This window comes from Lycium barbarum, chromosome 7, assembly GCF_019175385.1.
Source record: "Lycium barbarum isolate Lr01 chromosome 7, ASM1917538v2, whole genome shotgun sequence".
Classification (NCBI taxonomy): domain Eukaryota; kingdom Viridiplantae; phylum Streptophyta; class Magnoliopsida; order Solanales; family Solanaceae; genus Lycium; species Lycium barbarum.
In genome coordinates this window covers 128,832,845-128,851,138 of record NC_083343.1, presented here as the reverse complement: position 1 = coordinate 128,851,138, position 18,294 = coordinate 128,832,845, and the positions used below count along the sequence as shown (strand labels likewise).

Genomic DNA, 18,294 nt, shown 5'->3' with positions numbered 1-18,294 from the left:
TTTTTCACTTGGAGACGGATTCCTTTTCTTTTTACATGGACAACTCAGAAGCTAAAAATAAGCTAGTCAATAAGTTTCAATTGTTTTTTTGTTTTGGAAACGGATGACTTGTCTTTTTATATGGACAAGTCAGAAGCTAAAAAATTGGCTTGTCAATAGCTTTCAATTTTTTTTTTAGAATCTTGTCAGCGGGTTCTTAAACTTTTTACATGGACAAGTCAGAAAAGAAGCTAGTCAATAGCTTTCAATTTTTTTTCACTTGGAGACGGATTCCTTTTCTTTTTACATGGACAAGTCAGAAGCTAAAAAATAAGCTAGTCAATAGGTTTCAATTGTTTTTTTGTTTTGGAAACGGATGGCTTGTCTTCTTATATGGACAAGTCAGAAGCTAAAAAATTGGCTTGTCAATAGCTTTCAATTTTTTTTTAGAATCTTGTCAGCGGGTTCTTAGACTTTTTACATGGACAAGTCAGAAGCTAAAAAATTGGCTTGTCAATAGCTTTCAATTATTTTTTCACTTGGAGACGGATTCCTTTTCTTTTTATATGGACAAGTCAGAAGCTAAAAAATAAGCTAGTCAATAGGTTTCAATTGTTTTTTTGTTTTGGAAAAGGATGGCTTGTCTTTTTATATGGACAAGTCAGAAACTAAAAAATTGGCTTGTCAATAGCTTTCATTTTTTTTTTAGAATCTTGTCAGCGGGTTCTTAGACTTTTTACATGGACAAGTCAGAAGCTAAAAAATTGGCTTGTCAATAGCTTTCAATTTTTTTTTAGAATCTTGTCAGAAGCTAAAAAAGAAATTAATCAATAGGTTTCAAAATCTAAGCTTTTATATTTTGTTGCTGACCTTGCGAAATGCAAAGATAAAAAATTGTCAGAAGCTAGTCAATAGCTTTCAATTTTTTTTTAGAATCTTGTCAGCGGGTTCTTAGACTTTTTACATGGACAAGTCAGAAGCTAGTCAATAACTTTCAATTTTTTTTAAGAATCTTGTCAGAAGCATTGTTGCACTTATCTTTTCCAAGCTTTTATATTTCGTTGCATACTTTGCGAAATACATGGACAAGTCAAATCCATTTTTTTGGCATGGACAAGTCAAATCCCTTTTTTTTTACACGGATTCCTTCATCCCCATTGCAGCAGCATTCAGAGACTCAGTCGACATGTTAATAAATCTTTGCATCAATGCATTCATACCCTGAGAATCTGAAGGCCACTCTGACGGATCTTCCTGAACACTATAAGCCAAATGTCTAACTCCATGAATTCCACGCGCCTACAAAAAAATATATAACAAACAGTGACGTAAGAAAGCCATTGATTGGCAAAAAAAAATTAATATGTATCATATACGCATAGTTATTAATATTACTATAATATTTAATACATATGATACACATGTATTTGTATGTAAATCGGTTCCAAATCCTTCATATGATGATTTAGTACATCATTAACTGTCTATTTAACTTGACATACACCAAAAGTTACGTACCAGTGCTTCGTGCCTCCCTGCGAGGTGTTGGTATCCCCTATCCATGGTACGTTCTGGATTTCCTATCAAAGTGCGGGAGTACCTCCGGTACCATTTAAAATATTCAGAATCCGGTCCGGGAGCTACAGTAGCATGTGGAGCTTCAACTATTAGTTCCCGACGACGTTCCCACAAATATTCAGCTTGCTCAAATTTTTCCCCCATCTCCTGACTTATCCTAAATCGCTTGTCTAGTGAAAAATGAAATGGTTTATGTGGGGGGAGTGGTCCCGGAACAGACTGCTCCCTACCAAATTGTCGGTTGACCCGACCCGGCATGTGCCACTCTCGGTAGATCCCACAAATGAGTGGCAACTGCACCATCTAAATGTCTTGACCACGTCGGCACCACTCCGGAAGTCCATCATTGATGGCCTCTGTATAAGGATCCCACACAAACTATGATAGCAAAAATATTATACAATCATTTATAATTTATAATACAAATTATACATTTTCTCATTACAACAAACATCCATTATGCATTTTCAATTAAGTAAAGATTAGAACATTCAAGCAATTTCCTTCCTTCTAAATACACAAAATTTCATCATTTCCAAACCGTGCAAATGAAGAATAAAAAATACTCAATAGTAGAAAGCGTATCATGACCTAATCCTTGCTAGGATCACTTTCTTTTTTATTCAGTTCCAAAGCATAACAAGAACAGGCTAACTTGAAAATTCCATAATGGATTTTGATGGAAATAAAAACAAAATAAAATAGTTTAGTAACCTTCTAGCCATTAAAAAAAACCTAGACAAAATACTAATTATGCTAAAAGAAGAAAAGCTAATAAAAAATATCACTACCAGTAGCAAGTTGTAGCAAATTAGCTATAACAAATTAAAACAAAATCAACCCATTATCACTGTACGAGTTAGCAAAAAATGAACAAATCTATAAAAACTTTATTGTTGTTATATTTTTCACATTTCTTATCAAAAAAATTTAAAAGGAAAAATACCTGATCATCAGTTAGGTTGTCTAAAACATCCCTACAAACGACTAGCACAACTCGTGTCTCGCTTTCACGAACTCCACGACGAGTCCACTTCTGCGCAAATACAATATCTCGTTCGTTTACTCTTGGAGGACGAAGTAATGGCTGCATCGGGATTATTCGCTCCCAAGCCCAAACCTGTATAAGTAAATTTAATTATGTAAATATTTTTTGAATTAAATAAAATAACCCGAAAATACACATGAAAATTGTGTTGTTATGGTTGGGTTCCGATAATGCGCTAATATTGTCGTGCAAGCCATTCAACAATATTATAATTTTTAATGATTTATTATACAAATTATAACACTAGGAAATCTAAAATATTATTTAAAACATAGCAAAGAAGTTGACTATTACGTGTATCAAGCAATACTTTTAAATTGTTAGCGTCATAACTCAAGGAAATATGGTTAGCTGACATTTAGATATATAAACAAATAATAATAATCCAGATTGCATTATATATAGTGGTGCATTTAGTGTTTATAATAAAGCTCAACTTTCGGTTCCTAATTTCATTTTTCAAAATTTGGGTAATGGTGGTTATAAGAATGCTGCTTGATCTCTTATTTCTACTAAAGTAGAGCAATATAATATTGAAATTCACGTACCTGTAACAAAGCAATAAATCCACAAATATCACCGTTATTAGCCATCGAAGCACAGCATAGACAATTGTACAAGTATGATAATGTTGTTGCTCCCCAAGCTTTCCCGCCGATTGCATCAAGGTCTATTATGTCAAGCAAAAAGTGTAAACTAAGCTTTGAACCAGTATTATCAGGGAATATAGTGCCACCAATCAACCAAAGCAGGTACAACCTGACCCTCTTTTGTACCTCAGTCTCATCAGTGTGTTCATCAATAATATCATTCTTGACAATCAAGGTTTCCAAATGATTAGATAATTGTGTTATTACCAACAAGCTATTACCTATAATTGCTTCTTCTCCGGGCAACCAACCAGTAAGGTCGTACGTCAATTCCCGCCACGTTGATTTAGTTATTTTTTTAACATTTCTCTACACCAATGGGTGACCATCCAAAGGAATGCCATATAACACCTCGACATCATGCAGTGTGATGACACATTCGCCAGTCAACATATGAAATGTATGCGTCTCTGGACGCCATCTCTCAATAAGTGCAGTGATTATTCCTTCATCATACTGCACATTACCTACTGCTAAAACTCCCCCAAATCCACACCTCTCAAAGTAATTAAGGATGCGATTATGTAAAGGGTATTGCCTCACTTGATTCCAGAATTCATGATTCGCACGACGTATAGTTAAACACGCGTTCTGTCCGGTCAATTTTTCATCCCACACAGCCTGGAATCGATGTTGTTGCTGGAGTATTAATAAATCATAGTTTTCTGGACCTGGATGTACAGTGACTTTGGGGCGATCCATATCTATAACATTGCAACACCAAGCCACTGCTGTTAGAATAATTGACAACACATTACACAATTGTTTACTATATATTCAATAGGAAAGTCAACAAAGGTCAAACTATAAGATATATTATCACGTGAGAAAAGGAAAAAAAATTAATAAGAGTACAACTGTCAAAAAATAATTGCAGTTCCCATGTGGTCAACGAAATGTAATTAAACTTTTGGTTAAGCTCATAATTAATTGCCATAATAGTATTCATCTTACATATAACTACTTCTTTTCTATTTAAAACAAACCATATGATTGGAGAGGGGATGCAAGGACAGTTAATTTTTTTTTTTACCGGATCGGAACAGTATTTCGTTAGTTATCCAACGAAATACCCATTTTGGTATTAAGAAAAAAAAAAGGACATGCTATTTTTGTCTATTAGCTTCAAAAACAAGTCCAACTTCCTCACAATTTCTTGATCTTATACTTTTAATTTGAAAAGTAAAAATTCTTCATGCTTATCAACAGAAAATAATCTCTAACGACTAGTCACAATTTGAACATAGAAAATGACCCAACAAATGATACAAATATCTTTATGTTATATTTAACAATCTTACTTTCCTCACAATTTCTTCATCTTTTTTTTAACTGTTGTTCTATGAAAATGACTAACTAAAAGAACATTTTATAATATAAATTTAGACCTTTTTAATCAGTAGCTTCGACGATCTTTTTAGTATTTTAATTGTAGTTCGTTGACCAATAAACTCTACTAATATTTTTTAAAGCTTTTTTTAATTGAAGCAACAACTGAAATTACCAACTATTGATTAATTAAACTTGTAACTTTTGTTTGCTTTATTATAGTCTACTACACTAAGTATAAGATATAAATAAATCAAAAAAATAAATGTGAACTAATTTATAATGACTAAATCAAAAAATATATGTAAAAACTTATAAAATTAATAAATTATCTCAATTTGAAGAAGATTATGGAGAAAAATTTGAGGAATCCTTGTGATAGGATTAGTAAAAAAAGAAGAAAAGAATGAAGAACGGAAGAAGAGGAAGAATGGAGGAGGAAGAACAGAGAATGGAGAAGGGAGAATGGAGAATGGAGAAGGGAAAATGGAGAATGGAGACGATAAGGTAAAATAATTTACGGTAAAAGTGGAGAGCAGAAAAAGGGTATGAACGAAATAAAAAAAATCCTATTTCGTTGGAATATAAACGAAATGCAAAAAAAAAAAAAAAAAAAAATCGTATTTCGTTTTTATATAAACGAAATTAAAAAAAATTATAATTTCCTATTTCATTGGAATATAAACGAAATGCAAAAAAAAAATTATCCTATTTCGTTCATATACCAACGAAATACAAAAAAAAAAATATTTTCCTATTTCGTTTTTATATAAACGAAATAAAAAAAAAATCATATTTCGTTTTTTTATAAACAAAATACAAAAAAAAAATTATCCTATTTCGTTCATATACCAACGAAATACAAAAAAAAAATCCTATTTCGTTTTTATATGAACGAAATGCAAAAAAAATATATATATATTTGTTACATTTCGCTACAAGTGTAGCGAAATACAACAATTCCTGACGAAATAGTGTTGATCGTGGGTTTTTCGTTGGATAACCAACGAAATACCCATTTTGGTATTAAAAAAAAAGCATCCTATTTTGGGGTATTAGGTCCAAAAACATGTCATTTTGGCTCTGGATTCCGATATATATTTACATGAATCTTAAGTATATCGAACTTTTAATCACCATTTCAAAATATTTTCCTCATTTTTATATTATTTAGAAAACTCTATGTCACATATAACACCCCCTTAATTAATTCATATATCGAACCTTAAGGATAAACTCGACTCTATGAATCCTACAAAGAGAGATTGTATGGGACAGGGGAAACTTTTCTGGCAGCAATTACCTGACCAGAATCTTAATAAATTCTCAAATTTCATCAGTCCTGGTATTTGTAAATACTCATTAATTCATAAAATATTTCTTCCCATGGCATGAAAGTGATTTCCTTGAATTATAAATGAAGCTCCAAAGTTCCTATATTGCCTTTCATTTTCATGCATGTGGACGTTACAACACATGTCACTAATGTGTTTCACATACTTCTGTATATGGTCAAACAATTCAGACAATAACTCTTTGAAAAGATCTATTTAATTAAAGATTTCTATTTATAAAAGATTTTGTATATGTAACATCCTTTTCAGGCAACCTTGGTTACCCTTGCCCTCTTCTATAGTCTTTCCTTGTTGTGGCTCTAATTTTAAGGATCACTCTTGTATTGTCTCTATATAGGCATTTTGAAGTAAATGGAATATTGATTAAACTCTAATTTTCCATGGTGTAGAATTGAGTAATTATTTAGAAGTTGAAAGATTTAAGATGTCTTAATTGTGATTCAGGACGAGAAATTTTGACTCGTTAAGGTATTCAAACTGTAATTCAGGATAAAAGATTATGACGTATTAGGATGTTCAAATTGTGATTCAGGAAAAAAAATTAACGTGTTAAGATGTTCAAATTGTGATCCAACATAAAAGATTGTGACTTTCTCGCTGACCGTATTTCTTCAATTAAGATTCATCTTAGGCTAGCATTATGCAAAGTAAAATGACAATAAAAATGGATTTACATATACGTCGATCTATATTTTCTTTGGTATGAAAATCTCTATTATATTAGCACTAAAAACTATAAGAAAAAGTATGTAAATATAAGGGAGACATGAAAAATTTACTTAAACTATGAGTTACTATATATATTCCAAAATCTAGGAATATATGTATTATCTAAATATGTCATGAGTTCTCTGAGATGCCCGTGAAGAAGGGTGGGCTAGAGCCTGACAGGTTTCTAGGTTGACAAGCTTCCGAAATATTAGGGTGCACAAATCCAACATATACATTAATGAAGGCTATTATAAAGTATTATATAAGACACAAGTTCACGCGATATACATATTTTTGAACTCGATGTTGGTGGTCCTAGGGACAATTCTATATGGTTTGTTGGGCCAAAGCGGACAATACGTGTCATAACATTAATGGGCAGTCACAAATAATGGTATCATAGCCAGACTCTCGTAGTACGATGGTGGGCAAACCTTAGTGGTCACACTGAATTTCTAAAGAGTGGTGTTTATGACGCCCATAACAGAGGACGGATTGTTTACGATGGGTCAAAGAGAATTAGGACTAACATGCTTCTAAGGTAGCAAACTTCCGAAGAAGGGACATATATGATAACTTAAGCAAATATACATCAAAAAATTAAGTTGAAATGTTACGTAAGACACAGAGCACAAATACGTATGGTGTACATGCTTTTGAGCCGATAAAAAATCGTATGGCCCAAGGAACAAATAAAATTTATACAGTCTTGTTAGGCAAATAATACGTGTCGTTGAATTGGGCCGTCACATTCCCAAATATTTCTGGACAAAAAACTTTCAGGCACAAAGTTGAGATAATTTTAGAACAGTACTCAAAAACCATTGGTTTTAAAGGCTATGGTCAATGAGAATATATCCTTTGAAATAGTTGTACACTTGACTACGCCACTTGAATTTTATCTTCTTTTTCATTAGGATCAGAATATATTTTCCATGTTTTCTTAAAATAGAGGGAACTAAATTAATGTACGTATCGTTTGATAAGGCATTTGTGGTGTGAAAAGAATGGGACACCGTTTGTCTTGCCTCTTAATCTTCAAAAGCATTTCTTATTTTCAAACTTTAGAACAGTTATTTTCTTGTCCTTAGCACATTACCATTATATATGTCTATTGCATATGATACCTAAGGTTTTAGAAAGGACTACAAGTCACATTGTCCACATAAAAAATTAAGAGGAAGACCTATCAGTATTGTATTGTTTTGTAATTTATGCATGAATAAAGGGGTCTTACTTTTTGACTTTGGAAAATATTTCCAAAGTTGATGAGGTAACTGTTGATTTGATGACACCCAACTCAATTCATATAACCTAGTAAATAGTAGTATTAAATTAAATAAAACATAGAATTTAAATTCTTTGCACTGATAGTGTTTAGACTTTTTATAATACTACTCTTTGCAATAAAACGTAAATTTTCATTGCAAACTTGCTACAGTAACTAGAAAAATAGTGGTTAAATCGTAGTGATACAAAAAATTATATATATATATATATATATATATATATATATATATATATATATATATATATATATATATATATATATTCAGTCAATAACAAACACATAACAATTAAGTCTCAGTTTCAAATAAATTGAAGTCGACTATATATATTTGCGTTATTCCATTTAAGTTCAACACACTTCACTAGGTGGCCACGTCCTAATGATATCTCTGTTATGATTTACGCTGACTACCAATCTACCGCAACCCTCCTTTAGAACTGCCAATGGGAACAAACTCACACAGGCGGAGATTATAATTTCCGTGTATATATAACTTAAATTCAACAAAAAAAAAATCCATCGTGCTATTGTTACGTAGGTACTAGTAATTCCTAATTTCCACGGCTAGTCAAGTTGATATTTTTTTTTGCAAATTTTTTTCCTTGACAAATGAACACACTTCCAAGCAAATAGTTACAATCTAACAACCAAACCCAACTGAACAAAAAAAAAAAAAAAAAAACCCAAAACAAATGTTTGCAGTCAAATCTTGTGGAGTAAAAATTAATTTACCAGTTTGAGACTTCCCTATTTCCTAAAAGATAAAACTCTGATAGAAATATATAATCACGTTCATATATACATTTTTTAGGTTATCATGTCAGGCTTGATATGAAAAATTACATGTTTTTATAAGTCAACTTAACCTTATATATAGCGTAAAATTCTTTACACCAGTGGCTGAACCACTTTTATCCAAGCTAAGGGATGCCTCTCTGAAAAATTACACTATGTAGATAAATAGGTAAAAAAAATTATGTATATATATAGCACTATTTGTTGAATTTCCTTGATTTCTTTATGTGTTTACTTCTTTATTTTTTTAACTTTGACCCTTAGTAAAAATCCTTGTTCGTCACTGTTTTACACTATTAGTAATTAGTACATATATAAAACATAAACTCTATTTGTATTACACAATAAGATAGCTAATATGGTAGTAAGTTAATTAAATTGCTATTAAAGGTTAAGCATAATAAATCAAAATTAAGGAGAATTAAAAAGTTGTACTAATAAAAGAGGAAAACCTTGCTATGTGCTTGTCTTAGCTTCTGCTGTGAGTTAATCACTCATTATCACGAGCACAATGAAGCATTATAATTCAAATACAAATTAATTTGGAATATATGGGAGCTTCAAGAGGTCCTTTCACATTGTCCTATAAAAGTATAATAAAATTTGCTGTCATAAACAGGGTTGAATGTACTGCATGAAAGTGAAAGCGGGGAAGATCATGTTTTCTCCATTGATTAATGGAGATGAAGGCCCATTCAATTTCCAGAATGAAAACGATTCAAACGAATTAAATATTTAAATTACACAAGGATTATACAGTCAACCGTTTGTCTAGATATTTTTTTACTGCTATGATGAAATGTTATTATAGAGAATATATATATAGTGTAACATAATATGAAAATCCGTTCAAAAAAGAAAATTAGCCGATATAATGAAATATTGTTATAGATGATCATTGTTATAGAGAGGTCTAGTTGTACACAAGAACATCGTCAAAATGACACTAGGCGAATATAAGACACAAGTTATTCTTTTATTCGTCAAAAGGTGCAAGTAGCGCTCAATTGAGGATAAAATGAAAGAAAGTCGAGATGGTGTGTCCATATCTCACGTCGACTTTGACTTATTTTGAATTGATGCATGATTCTATTGTTTTCTGTACACAAGGATAAAATGAACTTTATTACATCTTGCAACTTTTAAGTTTGGCAAATTGCCATTCAAGGTTCTTACATGTGACACACGATAGAGTCCGGCGCCAAAATGACACATTTTTGGACCTTGAAGACAAAAATGGTATGTCTTCTTTTTTTTATACCAAAAGGGGCATTTCGTTGGTTATCCAACGAAATGTTAACCCCATTTTTACATTTTCCGTCAAATGTAAAAAAAAAAAATTGCATTTCGCCAGGTATGTAACGAAATGCAATTTTTTTTTTTTAACATTTGACACCAAAATGTTAGCCGGTGTCAAATGTACAAAAAAAAAATGCATTTCGTTACATACCTGGCGAAATGCAATTTTTTTTTTTTTTGTATTTCGCTAGGTTACTTGCGAAATGTAATTAATTTTTTCCTTTTTTTTTAAAATCCACTTTTTCGTGTTTTTTTTTAAAGTTTCCTAAAATAAAATTATGAAACCTAAAAAAAATATGTAAATTACAGGATTTTATTATTGGCAATTTTTTTTTTAAATCTGGAAAATGGTTTTTTTAGAATCAGAAAAATGAATCTCATTTTTTAAACCTGCTATTTGAAAAGAAATAAAAAATTGGATTTTTTTTAATTAATTAAAATATCTGAAACAACAAATCAGGAAAATTGATTTTTTTTGTGTCCTATAAAAATTTATATTTTCATAATTTTATTTTAGGAAACTTAAAAAAAAACACGAAAAAGTGGATTTAAAAAAAAAAGGAAAAAAATTAATTACATTTCGCAAGTAACCTAGCGAAATACAAAAAAAAAAAAATTGCATTTCGCCAGGTATGTAACGAAATGCAATTTTTTTTATTTTTTTTTGTACATTTGACACCAGCTAACATTTTGGTGTCAAATGTTAAAAAAAAAAAAATTGCATTTCGTTACATACCTGGCGAAATGCAATTTGTTTTTTTTTTTTTTACATTTGACGGAAAATGTTAAATGGGGTTAGCATTTCGTTGTCGTTGGATAACCAACGAAATGCCCCTTTTGGTATATAAAAAAGAAGACATACCATTTTTGTCTTCAAGGTCCAAAAAGGTGCCATTTTGGCACCGGACTCCACACGACACCCTAAAGCTACTGAACCACTTTTGAGTTTAGTATGGTTCTCCATTATCGAAGATCAAATTACTTTTTATATTTTTTGGATTTAACTATCTGATATCCAAAATTTATTGACTCAACTAATTCAAATATGCATTGTATAGGGCCCATTAAGGGAAAATGGTCGTTATCGGAACTTTTCTGCTCCCGAGATTCGAATATGAAACCTCTGATTAAGGATAGATTGGAGCCTTAGGAACGGATTCCCAAGGATCAATTTCCTTCGAATTGGAAAGAAATCACTTAGTCGTATTTTTATTTGTTTCTACTAGGATTAATTTGTATATTTAGACATGCACACACTCATTACACACAAATATCTTGGGGTAATTTATCATTATATCCTTCTAAAGGTCTTTACAATATTGATGAAAATGGATGACATTGTATATGCCATTAGCTGCAGGCTAATTAACATGTTCAACTTTTAACTTAATAGTGTTTTGCAGACGGAACTATTACTAGTGTACTTTCATACAGAGTGGAAATGACACAGATAGCACCCATTTTAGCCACTTAAGTGTTCAATTATACTAATATAGAGGTACTGACACTAGTGTACTCTCAAACTCTCAATTCCCTATTTGATTTAAGTGTTAAATACATTAGTATAAAGATTCTTATATTACACCTATTAATGTAATTTATTTTTCATAATATGCTTGTTACCGTTTCTTTTATAACTGTGGTGTCAGCGTCAGTTTTCGTGCACTTTAACTAATCGATGGAGTATCGGCTACCTTCGACTGACACTGCTATAGGGTAACTACTGTTCACCGTGGCTTGACAAATAAAAAGATCACCTACTGTTTTTCCCACCGCTGAATTTTTTAACATGTTTGTTACTTTTTTATCATGTTACTAAATGACACTAATCATAAAAATTACTTGTAAATATTTTATAATAATAAAGAGATATTGTATAAATACTTTATACTTTTAATGCATAGAATCTAAACTCCTAGTTTTATTTCATGTATTACTTGGTTCATGAACTTATTTAATAGCATTCTCATTTGCGTTCATATTTTATCACTTAGATATTTAATATTCTGGCATGCTGGTGGTTAGAAAGTCAGCAAGCATACCTCCCAAATATTTTTATATGATTTGGATATAGTCTATACTTCTCAAGATGAGTTAAGTAATAAAAACCAAAACAAAGAGACAAACCATAAAAACCAAAGGGGAAGTTGGAGTTAAACAAACTCAGTAAATCTATATATATATATATATGATGGTTTTAACTAAGAGAAAGGAGTGTAATAAGAGAAAGGAGTGTAAGTTACACTATATATATTTTATTCTTGTGTAGTTAATGTGAAAACAAGGACTGGGCAAATTCGAAGACACGTGACATTGTGTGTTTTGAACTATGATCATTCGACCATTACGATGACCTTGGAACCAGCAAGACTCAATCTGAATGTGGAAAATTAAAAAAATCAATACATAAAGTAAAAGATACTAAATGATAAGGGAACTGAATATAGTCATATTCAAAAGAGTAAGTACTATCATCATGGAGGCGGATCTAAAATTTAAATTTTAAAATTTTAATCTTTAAATTTTTTAATATTGAATCCATTATTTTTATAAATTATGAATTCATACCTATTATTTAATACAACTTTAACTAATTTTTACACTAAATTTATGATGTCAATAATCCTGAGTTCGAACACACATTGCATCTGTCATTGAGTGCGAGGATGGAGCTACAATATTACATACGACTTGAGACAAACTTTAAATTTTGTTATAAGTTCAAATATTATAAACTCAAAATCTTGAATTCGCATGTAGCGGGATGAGTTGGTTTTGTTGAAAACAACTGTTTGCAGGCCGTGGCCTTTAGTCCAAAGCTTTGACTAGTTGACTCTTTCTGTAATTACCACAGTGAAAATTTGACCATTATTTTGTAATTACTTTTACTACTTGTGGTGTTTCATTTTTGTTGCAGAAAGACCCAATAAATTTTGTTTGTTTGTAAAAATGAAACCCATAATTGCTGTTACTATGGCCCCTGCAAGTGTTCACATGATTCTCTTATTACTATCAAACAAGAATGACAGTGCGGTTTGTTTGGCCTTATAAAATTTTGCAAATTTTCTTCATGTGTTTGGTTGGAACAATAAAAAAAAAAAAAAGGTTTGGTTGGAACATTTCTTTTTAAATGGACTTTTGGAATAGAAGAAAACTTTTAATATCAGAGTACGTATACTACAATATTGGTTGAGGAAGGTTACATTTATTTTTCTTAAAAACTGTCCTAAACAAGTCTGAATGGTTATATTATTTCTGGTCCACGGTAAGCGATTTTTAAAATTTTGGCACACTAATTACAAAATTACTTAATAATACCCCATCCAGTTCAAAATAAATATTCACTTAGTCTTTTTTTATTTTGGTTTAAACTAAGTGTTCACTTACAAAATCAAGAAGAAATTAACTTACTTTTCCAGATTTGCCCTTATTTACTCAAAGACAATAAATTAAGCATAGTTTAGTCAAAATACATACTTTTTTTTTTTGTAAGAGTTAGTGTTTTTTTAAAAGGTGTGAAAAAAGTAAAGTGGACACTTATTTTGTACCGGAGGGAGTATTAAGTAAAAGAGTTATTTAATTACATTATCCTAATTTACTCACAGGAATATAGTACTACCTCCGGATAAAAAAGAGTGTCCACTTACCTTTTTTGGGGGGTCAAAAGAGTGTCCACTTATTAAATTAAGAAAGAATTTACCTTATTTTTTCAGATTTGCCTCTATCTTAATACCTATTTAATTAGGAACAACTCAATCAAATTTGTTAGGCTATGTGATCAAATCTCAATACATATTTAATTAGGGACAGCTCAATCAAATTACCTTTTCTTTTTCTTTCTAGAAATTAGTATTTTCTCAAGGGGGGTGCAAATGGCTAAGTGGACAATCTGTTTTATCCGGAGGAAGTATATATAAAAAGACTTTTGAAAATTTGTTCATAGTAAATCATTTGTTAGACAAGGACAATACATTCTGAAAGAAGAAAATTAATACTCCCTTATGTTTTTAACAAAGTCTCTTATTTTAAATCGAATTTAAAAAGTTATAAAATTACTTATTATGGACTGGGATTATTTCATAAAACTCTACGAGATATACCAAAAGGTGTACATACACGTGGTAGATATTGACATGTATAGATTCAGGACGAAATACGTATCCCGTATCCAAGTTGAAGTAATACAGATGGCAACTGATAACAATAAGTAACATGAGTGGTTTTAAGTTATTTTCTTTTCCTTTCCTTTCTTTCATATATCTCACCACGTGCGGCGGGATGGTTTGAAATACTTTATTCGTAATCAGAAGTCTTGAATTTAAAATATAACAATTAATTCTTTTTTAATGAAAAATGTCTTAGGTTATGACATCAGGTCAATACATAAGAGCGGATCAAAGAAAAGGAAACACAGATCGCTTCTACACTGGCAAGCTTATGAAAAAGGGGTATATAGTACGCCTTAGACTAATCTCACATCAGAACGAGAAAGAAAAATGAAGAGGTTTATAAAGCATAACACAAACTCACATGCACAGAACACACGGTTGGCTGAGTGACAAATCCAAGAAACTTGTTTGGTCAAAGCGAACAACATGTGTCGTGGGTTTAGATTAGTTAGGCTTTAAAGATCATGGGCTTTAAAGATGAATATAGTGTGAATTGAAAATGATAGGGAAAATAAAATGGAGGAAAATGAAATTCAAATAAGTTTCATTTTGCAAAGGCACTTTGTCCCTCATGGGCGGGGGAAAATATTTTTTGTGTGATTATATATAGAATCACCTCTTCTAGCTCTTAAAGAGTTGAGAAGAGGGACTCCCTTGCAACGTTGGCGTCGCTCGGCTTTGGATTTGGATTTGGTGAAATGATCTAATTGATGATAATTTTTTTCGACCAAATTTATTTCTAAAATTCTATTATTTATTTTCCCTTAATAATTTTTTCATGGAATTTTAATTAGATAGAATTCACGGAATTGTTATTTTTATTCCCACGGTAATAACCAATGAACAGACACAACACTTTAACGAACAAACACTTCTACACCTGTTCGGAACAAAACGTATGGCTATAAATTCTAAGGCTTTGCCTTAGTGTTCGACCACTGAAAATTTGCGTTGCATATTTTTCCAAAGCAAAAAACGTAAGTGTCCAGTGTGATTTGTTGCCGCTCTTTCAGTTCGCCAAAGTTCTACAATTTGCATTGCCGTTATTGCAGAATAGTTTTCCGTTTTATGTTGGGAGAAATTAATCCATTAATCTTGGCAACTGTGAGGGGATTAGATTTCTTAAGAAAACTCAAGAAATTTGTGGGCTCGGAAATTTTCTGTTTTATCTAATTTCTGTCTTTAACGTTTTTGGTTTTTACAAAACAGAAACTTGTTTTAGAAAATTACTGGAAAGTTGCTGATTTTGTAAATTACTGGCAAAATTATTGGTTTCAGTAAATTACTGCTTTGAACACTTATAGATAGCAGGATTGTGATAGGATCCACCTAGAAACAACCTAAGATTTAAATTTATGGGTTCTTAAATTTAGGATAACGACTTCAATTGTTAGTAATTAAATATTGAATTTGATATTTATACATATTCAGTGAATCTTTTGCATGCCCGCCTACACCCCGAACTTGAGCCTACCCGACGCAAATTCTAATTTGTAAGGTTTTTAAACTTCCAATACCGAATAATTAAAAAAAAAAATTGTGAATTTTGGCTCTTGACTAACAATTAATTTGCTGGCATTCTCTCCAAATTTCTTGCTATAAGTACAACTCCTAACTGCCTCATTCTTCTATCCCTCAGCTCTCTTTACCTTTCTCTCCACTCACACAGAGACGCAATAAAAAGAAAAACCAATTAACACAAAGGCAAAATGGAGCAAAAAAATATTATATTTCTTCTTTCTCTTATGGTTTTACTAATTTCCTACACAACTTCAGCACGTCTTATGCCTACAACTAATCTTCAAGGTATTGATTGTACTTCTTTTTTTCCTCTTTGTTGTCCTTTAATTTCTATAGAGTTTCCAAAGATAAAATTGTTCTGTTTCATTACTAAAAATTAATTTATTTTTCACAGAGAATAAGAAGATTGAATCTAATGGTATAGTCAATCCAATTTCCTCATCACAAGTAGAAAACTTCAATGATGTAAGTTCTTTTCTTTCTTTCTTTCTTTCTTTCTTTCCTTTAAGTATAGTCAATCCAATTTCCTTCTTATAAATTCTGGTTCTATTTCTTCATATATTGCGATTCCAACTTGCTTGGAATTGAGACATAATTATTACTATTGTGTATGAAGCTTTAAGTTCACATGAATTCTAGTTTATATTGCTCTTCTTCTTTTTTAATTTTCTTATTCTTATATTTTTGATATATTTTGGAACAGCTCATGGGAATAGAAGAATGTAAAGAAAAAGATGAAGTTTGTTTCAAGAGAAGAATGACTGCAGAGGCTCATTTGGATTATATTTATACTCAAAACAAGCCAAAGCCTTGAAGGAGTAATTTGTAATTCTACAAACAGAAGAATTAATAAGCTTGTTTTTTTTTTCTTCTTGTTCTTCAGGAAGATTAATTAGTACTACTAAAAGAACTTTAATTGTTAAACTGGAGTATTCCGGTGGATGCTGAGGCGGAGCCGGCACTTGAAACTTGTGGATTTGGGGTTCTAATTCTTTAAAATTATTAGGTTTTAAATTAATAATTTGTACATATTTGATAAAAAATTTAATATAAATATATGGTTCAAATAAAAGTTACTGAGTTCGACTGAATCCACGACCAAAGGGCTAGCTCTGCTCCCGCAACGTATGTATCATAAGATTGCAGTACTATGCTTTTGTGAGCTATAAAGATAGTCAACAGTTTAATTACTCTTGAACGTCTTGCTATTTATTAGTACACAACCTAGAGCTTATTAAATTTCTCAGTTAATTATACTCCCTAGGAGCAGTACTTTGCTTATAACCCCCTTTTTAATGATAAATTAAATGTACCTTTAAATTACACCGTTGGAAATTGTATTTCGGATATATTTGTCGTCTTAGTTATTTTATTCAAGATATATAATGGTTTCAACTTTTGGAGAACTAATAATTAGCTTCTGGCGTCAGAATAAGATAGTACATGAACATCACAGATAATTTGGAGTCTATTTTTATTAGTATCAATTATTCTCCCCAAAAAAGTATTCATTTAATCACTTGCATATCCCTTAAAAAAATATTAATTTTTAAGAAAAAATAAATAATTTGATTAAATCACTCATAATTAAATAGATATTGGGATTTGATCACACAACATTTAATCGGGGCGAATTTGAAAAAAATAAAGTTAATTTTTTTTTAATTTGATAAGTGAACATTTTTTTTTACCCAAGAAAAAAAGGCAAGTAGATGCTCTTTTTGATCGGAGGGAGTATTTTCTTCCTTTTAGGTTACTTTGACAATATATTTCTTAGGTCAATCAGTAAATTTTACTCTCTGTATTTCATTTTATATGACAGTTCATCTCAAAAAGAATCATTCTTCTATATCTGAAAATAATTATATTTAATTTTTTTATCTTTATAATGTGTTTTTATAATCACATAAATTTCATGACATATCTAAGACTATAAATTTTAAATATTTTTTTATCAATTTAATATTTGTGTCTGATCAAACTGGCATCATACAAATTAAAACGGATGAAATAGCATTTAGCGCATATCACCCCCTTGAACAAAGAACAGATAAAATTAAACTTCCAACTCTATATAAACAAGAATAATAGTAACACTAAAATAAATCTCAAATTCGACTTAAAAGTTGTGTACTGAAATATAGAGAGACCTTGATATTTTAACTATTCTGCTCAACTATTAAGGGGTAGTTTGGTGCATGGTATAAGTTGGATATCCCAGCATTAATTTTTTATATCATGTTTGATAGAAGGTATAAATTTATTCTGGAATAAATTTATATTTTATACTAAATAAAGTATAAAATGCATCCGATGATATAAGCTGGGATATCCCAGCATATCTACTTATTCTGGGACTATTTTATATCATCTCCTAAATGATATAAAATAGTCCAAAATATGAAATAAATTAGTCCCGGAATTATAATCACGAAATAATTTTTGCCATGCTCCAAACGACCACTAAAGGTTTTATGTATAGCGTTAATGAAGAGTTGCAGATGTCTCGTAAAATTAATCATGTGGGACACCACAATTATAACAAGAATATTTTAACAACAAGGCTCAA

At 30.8% G+C, this 18,294-nt stretch overlaps 2 protein-coding genes across 2 annotated transcripts; one reads left to right on the top strand and one right to left on the bottom strand.

Annotated features, from left to right (window-relative positions):
- Nucleotides 1-1,860: 1,860 nt before the first annotated feature.
- LOC132601943 (serine/threonine-protein phosphatase 7 long form homolog) lies at nucleotides 1,861-3,957 on the bottom strand. Its single transcript, XM_060314990.1, has 4 exons — nucleotides 3,607-3,957; nucleotides 3,154-3,564; nucleotides 2,504-2,677; nucleotides 1,861-1,935 (listed from the first exon to the last, which is right to left on the bottom strand). The coding sequence occupies exons 1-4, from the start codon at nucleotides 3,955-3,957 to the stop codon at nucleotides 1,861-1,863; spliced, it is 1,011 nt and encodes a 336-aa protein (XP_060170973.1).
- Nucleotides 3,958-15,822: 11,865 nt separating this feature from the next.
- On the top strand, nucleotides 15,823-16,915 carry LOC132604365 (putative phytosulfokines 6). Its single transcript, XM_060317847.1, has 3 exons — nucleotides 15,823-16,010; nucleotides 16,120-16,190; nucleotides 16,429-16,915. Exons 1-3 carry the CDS (start codon nucleotides 15,914-15,916, stop codon nucleotides 16,537-16,539), a joined length of 279 nt encoding a protein of 92 aa, XP_060173830.1. The 5' UTR covers nucleotides 15,823-15,913; the 3' UTR covers nucleotides 16,540-16,915.
- The last annotated feature ends 1,379 nt before the right edge of the window (nucleotides 16,916-18,294 follow it).